This window comes from Macaca mulatta, chromosome X (genome assembly GCF_049350105.2).
Source record: "Macaca mulatta isolate MMU2019108-1 chromosome X, T2T-MMU8v2.0, whole genome shotgun sequence".
Lineage (NCBI taxonomy): Eukaryota > Metazoa > Chordata > Mammalia > Primates > Cercopithecidae > Macaca > Macaca mulatta.
In genome coordinates this window covers 143073373-143089988 of record NC_133426.1, presented here as the reverse complement: position 1 = coordinate 143089988, position 16616 = coordinate 143073373, and the positions used below count along the sequence as shown (strand labels likewise).

The 16616-nt window shown below is 39.9% G+C and overlaps 1 protein-coding gene across 30 annotated transcripts in view; it reads left to right on the top strand.

Annotated features, from left to right (window-relative positions):
• ARHGEF6 (Rac/Cdc42 guanine nucleotide exchange factor 6) overlaps positions 1-16616 on the top strand; it is a 119297-nt gene that overhangs the window by 31227 nt on the left and 71454 nt on the right. For 23 of the 30 annotated variants that reach the window (XM_077987426.1, XM_077987424.1, XM_077987425.1 and 20 more), the window contains 3 exons: positions 2102-2186; positions 4352-4476; positions 5912-6113. In XM_077987426.1, the coding sequence (XP_077843552.1) occupies positions 2102-2186; positions 4352-4476; positions 5912-6113 (412 nt within the window). Of the gene's footprint in view, positions 1-1803; positions 1961-2101; positions 2187-4351; positions 4477-5911; positions 6114-11742; positions 11824-16616 lie in introns of those variants that run through there. The other 7 variants (XM_077987439.1, XM_077987433.1, XM_077987437.1 and 4 more) reach the window with 5 other exon arrangements.

The following is a 16616-nucleotide window of genomic DNA, read 5'->3' as shown; positions in this document are numbered from 1 at the left end:
TTCCCTCAGGCAGATGCAGTGACTCTTGTTGATGCACATTTCATTTTCTGATCAGTTTATTTATTTTCAAAATCAGTCAAGTACCAGTACAAATGAATAATACCAGTGTTGCCATGTATAGCATTTAATAACCCTGGATAAGGAACAACTAAAACCAGAGGGAGAGGTTTTTTTTAATCACAACTTTTGCTCTCATGCCTTATTCTGCTAATATTTAACTTTTGCTTGTTATTTTAGATCTACTCATCTCTACCACACCCACCCAAAACATGTATCCACATGGACACACACATGCACACTCCCATTAGGACCGGTGGGCTAAAAACAAGTGAATTTTTTGCTTTGCTACTATTTTGGCATACATGTCATTAACATTTTCCCAGTTGATCAGTTCTAAGGGAGATTCAATAAGTCTGAAATCCCCTGAGATACTAGACACTCTCTCTAGTCTGTTGCCTCTTGTTCACCCAGGCTTTGACAAACTAAAACAGAACTCTTGTCAATGTATTTCTGGAAAACTTTGAATTTTATGTTGTAGCATTCAGAAATATATTTGGATTGTGTTGTTGTTTAACTCTTTAGTAATATTAGTATTACTCTTTTATCAGAAATATATTAATGTCTCATTTTTAGATGCAACTGGGCTTTTTGGTCATTTTAAGTTTGAATGCAAAACATTCATTGATTAAATGAATAAAGCGGTGAATCCTAGAATAGGCAGACTGGTGTAGGTTTGCATTTGCATGTATCTTTATTGACCCCCCAAAACGTGAAAAAATTGATATTACATATTTTCATTCTAAAAACAGATTATAGGTTTTCAAGAACATGTACAAAAAAGATAGAAATTTGTCTTGATATGGTTCCCAGAAAATATGCAGATTAAAAATGGAACAAATGCCTCTACCTAATGGGAAGACAGACCCTTCAAAATCCTATGCCCATTACCAATCATGTCCCATATGAAAAGGTACATTTTATTTCCGTCACCACATTTGGGGAAAAAATGATGCAATCTGTTTTCTTTAGGAGACTCCTAGACATCCGGGAACAAAATGTTTTTAGAAGGGGCATTTCCATCCAGAAAGTGGGCATCTGGTTACCTACAGATATACATATTTACATTGTTGGCTGGTACATTAATAGATTGTACCTGTGCATGAGAACACTTCTAATTTCAAATATACGTATTTGGGGTTCAATATATTTTAACACACTGACCACATTTCAAAGATAACAGTTAAATTGCATTGTAAACAACAACATCTGATTGGTATCTTCACTGGGGACAATAGCGTATCAGATTGACAGTTGACTGGTAAAGTGAAATGTATTTACTTAATGTGTTTTTTGCCAAGAGTTGAGTAGTATCACACAGGCTAGAGGTCATATTTGGAAAAGTCATCTAAAGCCAGGAAGAGCCCATAGGCCCAGGCAGACAAATACTCGAATTCATGATGAGCTGAGAGGGGCAAGGTCAAGCAGCAGAAACTGGGAACTGAAGCTGGGAGCGAAGGGCAGACCTGGGCAGAAAGTTTGGGCAACATGGAATTGGGATCCTAGGCAGTTGGGATGCAGCGGGTGGCAGTGGGGAGAAAGGAGAGCAGAGAAAAAGGCACTTCTGACAATGACTCAACTAGGCACAGCTAATAAACTGTACAGATGCAAGCATGTCAAAAAGGCTCCACCTCCTTATTTGTGGACTGTCCAGGACATTCTGTAGGTGATGGACATTAATTGTAACCCATGCATATGAGCTTCCTGTAACTGGGCTGAAACTATTGATACATTCAGGTCAGAAGAGTGGGTCTGAGTATGCGCTGTTCATTTCCTGGTGGGCGCTGCCTTCTCAGCTTGGCTCTCATTTCCCATTACTGCTTTGCTCTGACTCACTGATGGCCTGCCACATGTCATTAGGCAGCTCAGCTGCTGCTCTCATTTCTCCCAAAGGTATACGGAGGTTTGTGTCTTGGCTTTTGCACTTTTTTTTTTTTTTTTTTTTTTTTTTTCCGGAGAGCTGGAGGAAGTGGCCTTTTGATAGTTTTGTTTGTTGAGTTGAATACTTGTAGTGTCTTACGGTTTCAATTTTCCTTTCTCATAGGTATTTGATCCTGATGACCTTTATTCAGGGGTCAATTTCTCCAAGGTTCTGAGTACTCTCTTAGCTGTCAACAAAGCAACAGAAGGTAAGCTGGGCTTGTGATTTATGTGTTCTGGGTGACATTTTTGAATCCATGTGTTTGTGATTACCCTAGGAGCCAACTCTGGCCAGGATTGTTCTCTTGATGCAAATTTTCCCCCTGCTCCCCCAAATACACCCCAACAAATGTCAAATGCTTGAATTTTTCATAGCTTAGGATTTAAAACATACCTATGATAGATGTTATTCTAATGCCCTTAATATAATGATAAGAGCCAAGAAGTTATTCCATTCAAAGCTCTGAATAGCCAACTGAGTATAAAAAAATAGAAAAGAAAAAGGAAAGACCAGTTCCCTTTTTCATAGAGTTTACAAAATACAGCCGTCACTTCCCTTTCCCCACTAGAGACATATTTTTCTCATTGTTTTCTGTATGCCTTTGTCCATGTAAAGGAACCCTTCAGTAGCCTTGCACCAAAAATGAAATCTTGGGTTCATAGGGAGTGAAAATAATATATTTTATTTAAATGTTTAACACCTACCACACTAGAGGTATTAAATATAAACGCTAGTAAATGTGAAGAAAATGATGATACATGTAGAATGTAACTTCACTGCTTCCCTGGTATAATATTTAACCAACAGCTGGATAGTAATAATCATACTTAAAATGCTTTGAGCTCTTGCCCTGGATCTAGGCTGTCAGAAGAGCCACAGGTGATCTCATTCAATCCTTGAAACAACACTGGGGGCAGGTATTATTATTATTAGGTCCATATTACAGATAAGGAAAGTCAGGCCAACAGTTGCCCAACTAGAAAGTTAGTGGCTGAGTTGGGATTCAGACCCACATCTAACTGACTACCGAGCCCTTATGCCCAAGCACGAGGCTTGCTGCTTAAACTGTTGGAGAGTCAAGAGGCTGTGTAGCCAGCATCACCAGGTGCTACAAAAAATGTCAAAGCTATGGTCCCTGCCTTTGAGAAAATTACTGTCTATTTAAGGAGACTCAACTTACCCATGTGAAACAATTAGAGGACAAGAACAGACAATATAATCAAGTGCCAAATAGGTTAGAGCATCTAGGAAGCTATCGAGTAATTATAGTTTTAGTCCAAAGAGCTGTATATAATAGCAATACATGTAAAAATACTTCTCCAAAGTTGTTCTTTTGCTATTTGGAAAAAAAAAATGCTTTTGAGCTATTGCATGGCGTATAGCTGAAAGTACAGCTAATTCAAGTAACTATATTTAACACACATGACAACTATCCAGTTCTAGTCAGGGAGGATCGTGTAATTCTAACATTATGCCACACAAATTATACGTTCTTTTGCCAAACTCTCCTAGCAAGTTTTACAGTCTCTTCCCTTGCCACAGATATTTATAAAATACAAGGAGGTGAAAGTTAAAACCCACAGCATCAAGGAAATTACTTGGATACTGAGCTTGTCGCCTAGGGAATGTTTGGGCTTTAGACTTTTGCAGTTTATATCTTTTAAAAATAAATGGAGAGGAAAAGAACCCTTATTTAAATTTGTCAAGAAGCCAGCTTCTCTCTTTTGTATACTCTCAACAAACTGAAAACATCCAGCTCAGCTCTGGCCTGGTTGAATTTCACAAGGTTTCAAGGAAGAGAAGACTCTTGAATCTGATTGTTAAAAAAAATTATTCTAGTATCAAGATTGCATCTTTCCCAAACACACCTTCTCTTTCACTCTCATTCTCCACCCTGCCCCACACACATCAGGGAGATTTTACATTATATATGCCACACATATTGTTACGTGTGAGTAAGAAATGAGCCACTGAGTTATGGGCCAAAAAACAAAGAGAGAAATTTGAAATATTTCAAAGTAATAAGAGCCACAAACAGCTGTTTGGTGCCCAATATAGTTCTGCCTTGGATAACAGGGCATAGTGTTGCAACTGGTTCAGGAGGGAAGAGTTGTAGGGAAATGGTTAAGAGAAAATGTGGTTCTGTCGCTGTTTTTCATTCTACTGGAGCACAATGGCCAGTAAGGTTACGAACAGGAAGTTGGCCACCAAAAAGGGAAGGGGGATTGAAATACACTTGCCGTGTTCATGATGATAACAGTTAGAATTACAGCCAGGATGCCTCTGATAGTATCCCGAGAAAGATAATGTTATGTGGTAGATGTTTTTCTGACCTGAGTGGTTCCTTTAACATGCCTTTTCCTCTTTTCACAGATCAGCTATCAGAAAGACCATGTGGACGTTCCTCTTCTCTTAGTACTGCTAATAATTCTCAGACAAACCCACAGGGAGCAGTTTCTAGCACAGTTTCAGGGCTGCAAAGGCAGTCAAAGACAGTGGTAAGTATAGTCCCCAATTCTCCGTCTGTTTTAAAATCCATAAAATTAGATTGATATCCTAGTTGCATCTCCATATGTGGTGAGACAGCCATCCGGTTTGTTTTGGGCATCACTGAGAAAACTAATTATAAACTGAGCACCAATTCAGGCTGGCCCAAAGGAGCAAATCAAAGGCATGTGGTGGGGGCAAAAATCCAGATTGACGCTCCAGCTCTGTCCCTTACAAAATTAGGCAAGTCACTTAACTGAGAATGCTATGCAAACGGAAGTCATTATGGCTACTTTCTGATGGCAATTTGCTATTATTTTCCCTATCCTTTGTTTTATTAGAACTAAATAGTGCCTGACACATAGTAGGCAATCAATAAATATTGATCAGTATCCTCATTATTATTGTCATTTTTATTTTTCTCTTTCCATTCCTAATGAGGAAGGCCTGATTTTAAATTTCAGTCTATGATGAGCTTCTATATTGGGATCTCCCAGTTGCCTTTTCACTTGGTCTTATTGGGAGCTTTTATTTGGGAGGAAATGCCTCATCTTCTACTCTTTGGGTGAAACCTTTATTTCCTGTCAAAAGCTACCCACTTCTAGTGAGACATTATGACCAATTACTTCCAAAGCATTTGAGTATGTGGTTCTTAACCTTTTTAGATCACAGATCCTTTGAAAGGCTGATGAACACTATGGCTCTACACCCTGGTACCCTCTTAAATTGTGTACAAAAGCCCATGTGTATGAACTCGTTTAGACAAAGATCTGTTGTGCTCATCAGATTCTCTAAGGGGTCTGTGACCCTCAGAAAGGAAGTCCAGTTTATACATGACAGATTAGAAATTCCTGACTTCATATATCCATGTAATAAAACTGCAGTTGTACCCCCTAAATCTATACAAATAAAAAAATGGAAAAAAGAATTCCTGACTTAGGCAACTATGGGGTATTTGATCTTTGCATATAAATAAGTCTTAGCCAAATTAAGATATCCTTAGTAATTAGGAGATGGGAGGCAGATTTTTATGGAGGGTAGGTTAGTACATCTTAGTTATATAATTATGTGGACTGTTTGTGTGTTGAGTAGAGGCAGGGTGGAATAGCTTATCCACGGTGGAATAGCTTATCACTCTACTTTGTTATCTGGCTTAGTTAAATAGATAATCTTTAGATAATGGGGAGGGGTCTGGAGAGAAAAATGAAAGCTATGACCCACTTCAAAATACACATTCTCACAAATGCCAAAGCTTATATACTGTTTTGAGGGATTTATTAATCCCTCTGAGACCCATTCATGGACTCCTAAGTTAAAAACTCAGGACTGAGATGGATTTGGGGTTTTGTCTTTGCTTCCTCCACTTTATTTGCCTAAATCCATATCATTTCTACCCCTGCCTTATTTAGATGAGTGCTTAATCTGGTGTGGCTTTTGTTTCTCTAGGAGATGACGGAAAATGGAAGTCATCAGTTAATAGTAAAAGCAAGATTCAACTTTAAGCAGACTAATGAGGATGAACTGTCAGTTTGTAAGGGGGACATCATTTACGTCACTCGAGTTGAAGAAGGAGGCTGGTGGGAAGGCACATTAAATGGGAGAACAGGCTGGTTTCCCAGTAATTATGTCCGTGAAATTAAATCCAGTGGTAAGTGAAGTTTTTCAAAGCCTTTTTGATTGTGACTCTTGTACTTTCTTGGTATTCTTACTGAAAATTGTGTAGTTTTAATTGGTTAACAGAAACTGTTTATACTTGTATGTGTATGCCAAAAATAAGAGTAGAACAGAACTGGGAAAAATCTGTGATTAGATATTTTGAAACAAATTGTATTTAGATTACATTAAGGCAGCAGAAAAATAAAAAAAGCAAAGGAATTCAAAGCTCAGACAACTGGTCCACCCTAACTGTATCCCTTTATGTCTACTAATTCTAGCACATGTTATATAGTACATAGTCCTTCTTACTACTCTAAAACTTACCATGGCAGAATCCAATAATAAGAGAGGCCATGTGCTAACTTCCTTTTTTTAGCCCTAAGCCCTGTAAGCAGACCTAAGACTAAATGCCTCAGACATGAGAGATGATAATGATAGGGCTGCAGGAAGCTGGCCACTTTGATTCTGAACAAGATTGCCCTTAACTCACTGCATACTGCTAACTGTTTACCTTTGTTTGGTAACAGTAGCCAGAGAATGACATCGAATTGCTCTTCAGTAGTGTTTTCTTCTCTCTCTTTCTCTCTCTCTTTTTTTTTTTTTTTAGACCGGGTCTTGCTCTGTTACCCAGGCACAGTGCAGTGACTATCACAGCTCACTGCAGCCTGAACCTCCTGGGCTCAAGTGATCTTCTTGCCTCAGCCTCCCAAGTATTTGGGACTACAGGTGCACGCCACCACACCCAGTTAATGTTTAAACATTTTGTGGACAGGATCTCCCTATGTTGCCCAGGCTGGTCTTGAGCTCCTGGGCTCAAGTGATCTTCCTGTGTCTGCCTCCCAGGGTGCTGGGATTACAGGCATGAGCCACTGCGCCTGGCCACTCTTTAGTAGTTTTCCTTAGAGTTCTTTTGATAATTCACTTGCCCTATATTGTTTAAGAAGATAGGCTCCACTGATATTGCAAAAAACCCAGCAAACCCTTATACATAAAAATATGTCGGCCGGGCGTGGTGGCTCAAGCCTGTAATCCCAGCACTTTGGGAGGCGGAGACGGGCGGATCACAAGGTCAGGAGATCGAGACCATCCTGGCTAACACGGCGAAACCCCGTCTCTACTAAAAACACAAAAAATTAGCCGGGCGAGGTGGCGGCGCCTGTGGTCCCAGCTACTCGGGAGGCTGAGGCAGGAGAATGGCGGGAACCCGGGAGGCGGAGCTTGCAGTGAGCTGAGATCTGGCCACTGCACTCCAGCCTGGGCGACAGAGCGAGACTCCGTCTCAAAAAAAAAAAAAAAAAAAAAAATATATATGTCACAATACACATAAAACAGCATTTAGTTATTCACATGACTACATCTCTTTACCTTTCAAAAATATTTACACAAGGGCTCTTTTGAGTGGTTAGCTCCTCATCGCATCATTTCTTTTGTAGATATCTTATTGCTTTTTCAATGCCTCAAAATTGATACTATTAATTAATTAATAAAATTATAGGCTCACTGTAAGTAAAACGAAACGTTGTGGAAATATACAGTTGACTCTTGAACAACATGGGAATTAAGGGCACTGAGCCCCCATGCAGTTGAAAATCCATGTATAACTTTTGACTCCTCCAAAACTTAACTTCTAATAGCCTACTGTTGATTGGAAGCCTTACTGATTGTATGTTATATGTATTATATACTGTGTTCTTATAATAAAGTAAGCTAGGGAACAGAAAATGTTATTAAGAAAATCATAAAGAAGAGAAAATACATTTACTATTAGTTAGGTGGAAGTAGATCATCATAAAGATCTTCATCTTCATTGTCTTCATGTATAAATGGGATGGGCCTGCAAAGTTCGAACCCATGTTGTTCAAGGGTCAGCTGTATAATGTAGATAATGAAAGTTCCTCTTCTCTTTGCACCCTCCCCCAGATAACCAGAGTTAGGAGCTTTTTCCTAAAGTGTTTAAGATAAAATTAATTTGCACACTTTTCTGTGTTCTGTGTTGTGTTAAAAGGGGTATCTCCTTTAATGGAACATGTTTACTAGCAGACTTATAATTATATACCTATATGGAGACTTCTCAGCATTTTTAATTACTGGGAATCAAGAAGGTTCTGTTGAGCCCTGGAGTATTTCCACAGGCTTTGCCTGGAATTTCCTTGGTTTTGATGATATTCACAGACGATATTCACAGATATTTTTACCTCTCACTACATCTTTCAATTGATTTAATTTTGTTGACAGGATCCCTGAAAGATTTTCCAGATTCACTCTAACATTGTTCCCTGATACAGTGTCTTTATCTGCAAAACTGAAAGGAGCAGTAATTTTGTCCAGGAATCCCAAGCACTGCTGAGGGGACCTGGGAAGTGAACAGCACACCCTCAATTTGACGACTCTCCTTATAATGTCCCTCACTGTGATTCCTTGTAGCAGTCCGGCCACTCCCTTATAGACTGCCCCAGGTTATTTGTCCTGGTCTTAGGGCTCTTCTTTTTAAAATTTCTTCTATATTCTCTCTGGTTTAGGACTCAGCTTAGGATTCATGTGGCAAGCTCCAGCTCTGATTTGAGCACTTAGGTAACCCTTAGAAACATCTAACCCAACTGTCAAGGACAGGTCTGAGTTGCTTGGGCCAGGAAATGAGTGCTAGTCAGGGAAGGCCTGGAACTAGTAGTGTACGGAACAACCTCTCTCATTTAGCTTATGACAGCAGCTTCCTAATTGGCATCTCTGCCCCTGTTTTTGTCACTCCTGTAATCCAGTCTAAACTCAGCACCCAGAGTGATTCTTTCAAAATGTATCTTGGGGCCGGGTGCAGTGGCTCATGCCTGTAATCCCAGCACTTTGGGAGGCTGAGGCGGGCAGATCACTTGAGGTTAGGAATTCACGATCAGCCTGAGCAACATGGAGAAATCCCATCTCTACTAAAAATGCAAAAATCAGCTGGGCATGGTGGCGCATGTCTATAGTCCTAGCTACTTGGGAGGCTGAGACAGGAGAATAGTTTGAACCCAGGTGGTGGAGGTTGCAATGAGCTGAGATTGTGCCACTGCACTCCAGCCTGGGTGACAGAGCGAGACTCTGTCTCAAAATAATAATAATAATAATAATAATAATGTAACTTTTGTCATGGCTCCCCATCTCAAAAAAAGAAAAGGCCAAGGTCATCACAATAGCTTCCAAGGCCCTCCAGGATCTGGCCTTCCATTGCCCTTCTGGCCTCCTCTCTCATCTCTCTTCCCCTCACTCATTCCACTTTAGCCACACTGGTCTCTTGGCTGCCTGTGCCAGACAGGCTCCTGCCTCACTTGGTGTCCCCCTGTCTGAAACACTCTCCAGCTGTCAGCGCGGCTGGCTCCCTCACCTCCTTCAGGTCCACTCACTTGTCCACTTCACAGGAGGGCCTTTCCTGGTCACCCAGGAGAAAATTTAACCCTATCCCCACTCCCTCTATCCTCCTTCCCTGCTTAAATTTTTTTGCTTATTATTTTTCCCCATCTAACATAATACACATTTACTTATTTATTTCATTTACTGTTTATATTTCACCATTAGAAATGTAAATACCACAAGGGCAGAGACCGTTCGTTTTGTTTATACTCAGTAAATATTTGTAAAATGAATGAATATTATGGGATAGGTAATTCAATTCTGTTCAGCCTGTTCACTGAGTACCTCCTAGGCACTCAGGGGGTCTATAACAATCTATACCTCATAGACGCCGTCCCCTAGCACCTTACAGTCTAGTAATCAACACAGGTTTGTGCACAACTAACTGTTACAGGCCAGGACAGAGTAAGTAACACAGACAAAGGACTGAGTAAGATGCTGTAGGAACAGTGAAGAAACAATTTGATTAACAATAACATAAGGAGTGGGGAAGCACTTGAATTGGGTCTTGAAGGACAGAAGAAGCTTCTGAATGGGAGAAGATTAGAGGGAATTTTTAAGTTCAAGCATGGAAGTAAGAGTGGATGGTGGGGTAATTTGGGTTGAGAATCAGATGCATGACGATAAGGAATGGGACCTTGAGCTGGAACTACATTAAGAGGTGGTGTCAATGTCAAGTTTTAGGCAAGGGATAACATGGTTGAGGAAGATCTTTCTGGAGGTAATGTGGGGGATGGATTTCAGGGAAGTGGTGGGAATAACCAGCAAGGGTGTAGAGAAACTAGCAGAGGCTACTGCTAAGGTCCAGGCAATCCAGATAGTGGTATGGACTGCTGTGGGGATAGTGGGGAGGAAGAGAAGTGGATGGATGCAGTATATACTGTTGAAATGAAATTTTAAAAACTTGCTGATGATTAATTTTGAGGATAAGGGAACAGATGAGAACAATACCAAGTCTAGAGGTCCAGCTTGATGGTGAGCTCCTTAATGGCATGCAGTGTCATGCACCTAGCCAGCCCACAAAGGTTGATTTCTCTTAATGAGGGCGTCAATCTCTGTCTTGGACACTGGTGTGGTGGAGAAGCCTAAGTCATGGCTTTTGCCTTCAGGGTGTTCATACTCCATTGTAGAAAGACATCATTAGAATACAATATGATAAGTTTAGTGATAGAGCTAAATACAGGATGCTATGGAGAGGTGGGAGGAGAAGAGAGGAATATAACTCATCTTGACAGGGAAGTCAAGGGGACTTATTCATCTTTGTATACCGTCTTGTCTCCATATGCCTAACATGGTGCTTTAGACATAGGAAATGTTTGATGTGTGCTGAACTCTGTTAATAGAGAAGATAGGAGGAGGCAGAGGTTGAGTGTGCATGTTTCTCTGTGTGTCTGTGTTGGGGGGGTGATTGGTACTGAAAATGATGAAGTGTTTTGTACTTGAGCAGAGGTGCACCGAGTCATAGGTCTGAAGATTTCTAGCAAGTAGTTGGCAGTATGGTTATGGAGCACAGGAGAGAGATAAGAGCTGGTGATGAGGCAACTGACAGTATAAGTCAGTGGACAATGAAGTGTGAAATATATAGCAGAGCATCGGTGTTCAGAGACAGAGAATGCGTTGTGCCTAAAGAGGTTAGGGGAGGCTTCATGGAGGAGATAGGGCTTAAGCTGAACACTGAAAGACAGATAGGCTGTGAATAGGCCCAGAAGAGAGGCAAGGACAATCTAAATCATAGTGATTGTTCAGGGAAAACAAAACACACGATGGTTCTGTGGTAGGACTGAGCAGAGTGAGCTTGAGGGACAATGGAAGAGACTAGCTTCAGGTAATAAAAATGTCTTGCTGGGAATGTAGGTGCTCAATGAATCTTTGTTGACTTGAATTCTTTCCTACCCCACTCTTGCCACCACCACAAAATAGTAGGTAAGCCAAAACCTATCTAGGATGCTGCCAAGGAATATTTTAAATTAAATGCTATGTTGTGTTACGTTTGGTCTAGAAAATACTTTTCCATTTTTAATTAATTAATTAATCTTTCTCTCTGTCTTTTTTTTTTTTTTTTTTTAAACACGGTATCTCACCGTGTTGCCCAGGCTGGTCTCAAAACTCCTGGGCTCTAGCGATCCTCCTGCCCTGGCCATCCAAAGTTCTGGGATTACAGAGGTGAGCCACCATGCCTGGCCTTCATTTCTTTCAACGAACTCCATACTGATGTATATATTTTTTTCTTTTTTGAGATGGAGTTTCACTCTTGTTGCCCAGGCTGGAGTGCAATGGCGCGATCTCAGCTCCCCACAACCTCTGCCTCCCGGGTTCAAGCGAGTATCCTACCTCAGCCTCCTAAGTAGCTGGGATTGCAGGCATGCGCCACCATGCCTGGCTAATTTTGTAATTTTAGTAAGGAATGTTGATCAGGCTGGTCTCAAACTCTCGACCTCAGGTGATCTGCCCGCCTCGGCCTCCCACAGTGCTGGGATTACAGGCGTGAGCCACCGCGCCCAGCCAACGTAGAGTTTCAAACCCCATTGCCATACAACCTTTTAGGCCATTTATAAAATTCAATCAGGCATGGAACTAAAAATCTTTAGTGATCTCAGTCTGCTTACTATTGGGTCAAACATATAACACTGTGGCCACTTGAAGAGTCAGTAATTCTGACACATTCATACATGCAGCCTGGAGGGCGGAGGGACATTTAGCCTGATACTACACATTCTTTTGTAATGTCTTAAAAGCAGAACAAAACAAGCCCAAAGCCATACAACCCTCACCCTGCAGATTGCTGTGCCATGGGAGTGCTGTGCATAGTTTTCCTCCCTTCAGTCTGTCATTGACAAGAGCACTTTGTGCTCTGGTAAATTTGCCCTTGGAGAGTGGCATTTTAAGTTTTGGATTCCACTGTAACTCTCATCTAGAGATAATTATGGCCAAAGCTCTGGGGATAGCTTTTTCCCGCTCTTTGAGAAGAGGCTGATCTCAGAGGTTGTATAGCATAAAGAATCACCCACCTAATACTATAGAAAGTTAAGAAATAGAAGACTTGAGTATGAAACACACACAGACACACACACACACACACCTCTTTTTAACATGAGCTTGTGGCTGAAAGTAGAGTAAGTTTTTGTGACCATGATGATAAAAGCCTCTCTCCAAGGATGATTGAACCTGGACATTGATGACATCATGAAGCCATTGTCATCAATTCTGCTTGCCTACCTCTGGATTTCCTATTACATGAAAAAAAAACCCCTATTTTGACCAAAAATATGTTTTTTTAAGGATCTTATTTCATGAAAAATACATGTATTAATAACTTAGTCATTATATAAGTTACAGAACATTTTTTTTTTTTTTTGAGACGGAGTCTTGCTCTGTTGCCCAGGCTGGAGTGCAGTGGCCGGATCCCAGCTCACTGCAAGCTCCGCCTCCCGGGTTTACACCATTCTCCTGCCTCAGCCTCCCGAGTAGCTGGGACTATAGGCGCCGCCACCTCGCCTGGCTAGTTTTTCGTATTTTTTTTTTTAGTAGAGACGGGGTTTCATCGTGTTAGCCAGGATGGTCTCCATCTCCTGACCTTGTGATCCGCCCGTCTCGGCCTCCCAAAGTGCTGGGGATTACAGGCTTGAGCCACTGCGCCTGGCCTACAGAACATATATTAAGGAGCTTTGCTCTTGTATTTCATTTGAGCCAGATACATTATAAATGAGAAAATTAGCCACTTATATACAATTTTCCATTCTCTCTTAAAAATCAGTGGTAACTTGTAAGTTAACTTGTTATTAATACATCAAAGTAATTTCTGCTAGTACAGTGGCAACATAATGGTGATTATATCCTTTTTAAATTTTTGTCTCTGTTCTGTTACCTAGAAAGGTTGAGGGTTTTGTTGGTACTTTGCATTAAAAATTTCCTGGCAAAATTTTTAAGCCAAGAAATTATTGAGGCAAGTGCGATTGAGCAGATATTTTAAACAAATTCTATTTTCTCCCACTGATTCAATTAAGAGGTCATCAAATCCTTCTTCTAAAACTTCTTATTAGCAGTAAATATAGATATCAATTGAGGGGATTAGGTACATGGTTAATTAAATTTGTATTAAGGCAGATTAAGAAATCAGTCTTCCTGCTCATTATAAACCAAAGCTAGGATTGAGCTTTATATTTAGACTTCCTGTTTTAATCCCCTGGGTGTATCACATAGATGTTTCCTGTCCAGAGAGACTATTTGTCACTCGATTTCTTTTTGTCCTATCACCACCAACAGGCAATAGTAATCTGCACACCAGCAAAGGAAGAGAAAGAATCAAAAATTAATTGGAAAGGGATCTTTACATCAGAATCAGGAGGATTTCTTATGCCTGTATTTGTGTGACACTCTTGTTTGAGTTATATCATACAAACAATCCACTGGAATTCTTCACTATATTGACTGATTTCCCCCCCCCCCCACACTGATTGGATTACCCAATCTCCTCATTGCCTTAGAACACCACCTAAAATGTTTACATTTTCATGTTCGTTCTAGTTAGGTCACTTTCTAATCCGCCACCAGGGACTGAACTTGTCTCCTCAGAACCTCCACATATTCATTCCTTCTTTGCATGTTGCTGAGTGTGGGTTTCAGAGAGTCTTTCACGTGGCGGGAGTAAGAAGTGGTAGGGGTGGGGGTGGGGAGCAAAGAAGGAACAAGAGGCCAGAAACTGTCACTGAGGTCATAGTGCTGGTGTTTTTCTCTTTGCATTCCCTCTTGTAGTGTTTCATGTAGCCAGTCATTTGCAAGGTCTACGTTTTTTTAGACTTTCCAAGTTTATCCTTCCAAATCTGTCTCCCTTCTGTTCTTTGTGTTAATTCCCCAGCTTAGACCAAGACTGCAGAGAGAGCTAGAACTTCAGTGCTATGCTGAATTAATATTGGTGAGAACATGCATCCTTGCCTTGTTCCTGATCTTAGGGGGAAAGCATTTAGCATTCGGTCTTTCCCCCTTTTATAAGATGCTAACTGTAGGTTTTTTGTAGACACACTTTATTAAGTTGAAGAAGTTCTTTATTCTTATTTTTTCCATGAGTTACTTTTTCTCAAATAGGTGTTTAATTTTGTCAAGTGCTTTTTCTGCATCGATTAATATTATCATGTGACTTTTTTCTTTTAAGAATGTTAAGATCATGGGTTACATTAATGGATTTTAAAATATTTAACCAACCTAGGATGAATCCCATAGTATACAATTCTTTTAAAATATTGCTGAATTCTACTTGCTAATATTTTGTAAATTTTTTGCATCCATATTCATGAGGGATATTGGTCTGCAGTTTTCTTTTTTGCACTGCGTTTGTATGGTTTTGGTGTCAGTGCAATAGTGATTTCATAAAATGACTTGGGAAGTGATCTCTTTTATTTTCTATGTGACATTATATGGAATTAGTATTGATTCTTCCTTAAACAGTTAATAGAATTCTCCAGTGACACCTTATGGGCCTGGAGATTTCCTTTTTCAGAGTTTTAAATTTACAAGTTCAATTTCCTTAATAGTTATAAGGCCATTCAAATGATCTATTTCATATTGGGTGAGTTGCGGTAGTTTTTGTTTTCTGAGGAATTGGTTCATTTCACACCTAAGTGTCAAATTTATGTATGTAGAGTTGTTTGTAGTATTCCGTTATTATCCTTTTTATATCTCCAGGGTCTGGACTGATGTTCCCTGTTTCATTTCTGATAGTGCTCTCATTTTCCCAGGAAAGCCTTATGAACCACCAGTGGATCCAGGTGGATCTTGAACTAGCATAAAGCTTCCAGGAACTGGCTATGCTCCACTTGTCCTCACCGGGGAGTGACAGAATTGTCCCTCATTGCTACTTTTCTGCCTTATTTTCACTCTGCCTAACCTGGTCCCACTGGATAACTCACTGTCACAAGAACAGTTCTGCCTTGAGCATTGCCATTTATACATCTGTGTTTCTGAAATCTTCCCCGAAAAGAAAACTCTGTACTGCCTTCCCTGCCTGTTTGAATTCCATCTGCCCTTCAGGGCCAGATCGAGTACCTCCTTCCCAGCAAGGTCTTCTCTAACCATCCCAGATCAAACTCATAGCCTCTCTGAACTCCAGCAGGAACCCCGGTCCATGCCATTGACCAAGCCCTTCAGTAGCTTTATCTCTGGGTATCATATTGGTTAGGAACACAGGCTCTTGTCAAGACATACCTGGGCTTCAGTCTTGGCTCTGCCATTTCTTAGCTGCATGACGTGAGACAACTGACTTCACTTCCTTGAATCTTAGTGGCCTCTTCTGTAAAATGAGAAGATAGTCTGCCTGTCAGAGTTGTTGTAAAGATCAAATAATGTGTCTTAAATGCTATTAAGTATGAAATAAATATTAGGGACATTCCAATACAATAATAATTAAAAATCAAGGTTAAATGGGAAAATATTTATAAAATAATATTGTAATAGAAGAATTATAAAACTGCAGGTAAGGTTAGAAAGATCCAAGAGTGTGTGCATGTGTGTGTTCACAAACATACAAAAAAGAAAGGGAAGACACATTTCAAAAACAGTCTAAATGATGATGGTTAGCTCTAGGTAATGGGCTAATTGCTGGGTTTTGTTTTCTGTTCTATATTTTAAATTTTTGAGGGTGGGATTGCAATAGATTTATAATTTGAAAATATTATTTAAAAAAGAAAAATGAAGATCTGATGATATGTTATTATTTGGTTATTTATACTGCACCATACTTTAGAAAGGGTTTAAAACAGCATACAGTATAGCAAGTTAAAATTAAAATATAAAACAAAGTGAAGCAGAGGAGAAAATGCAGGTAGGAAAGATGCTATGTTGTGACACTGCTAAAAATTTGTTATGAATGTCTCATATTTTTATTGTGTGTGTTTTTTTTTTTAAAGAATGTCCTAGGATTTCCTTTAGTCATGAGTTTAATAAGTAAGATTAATTTAGGTAAAAGAAGGGCAGCATTTTACAACGCAATGGAATAATATTAAAATTATACTTAAAAGAGAATAATGTCCTGCTAGTTTTCATCGAGTTAAACCTTCTGATTATTTTGTTGTTGGCATAGTAGACACACCCAAGAAAAGCATGCTTGCCATTATTTATA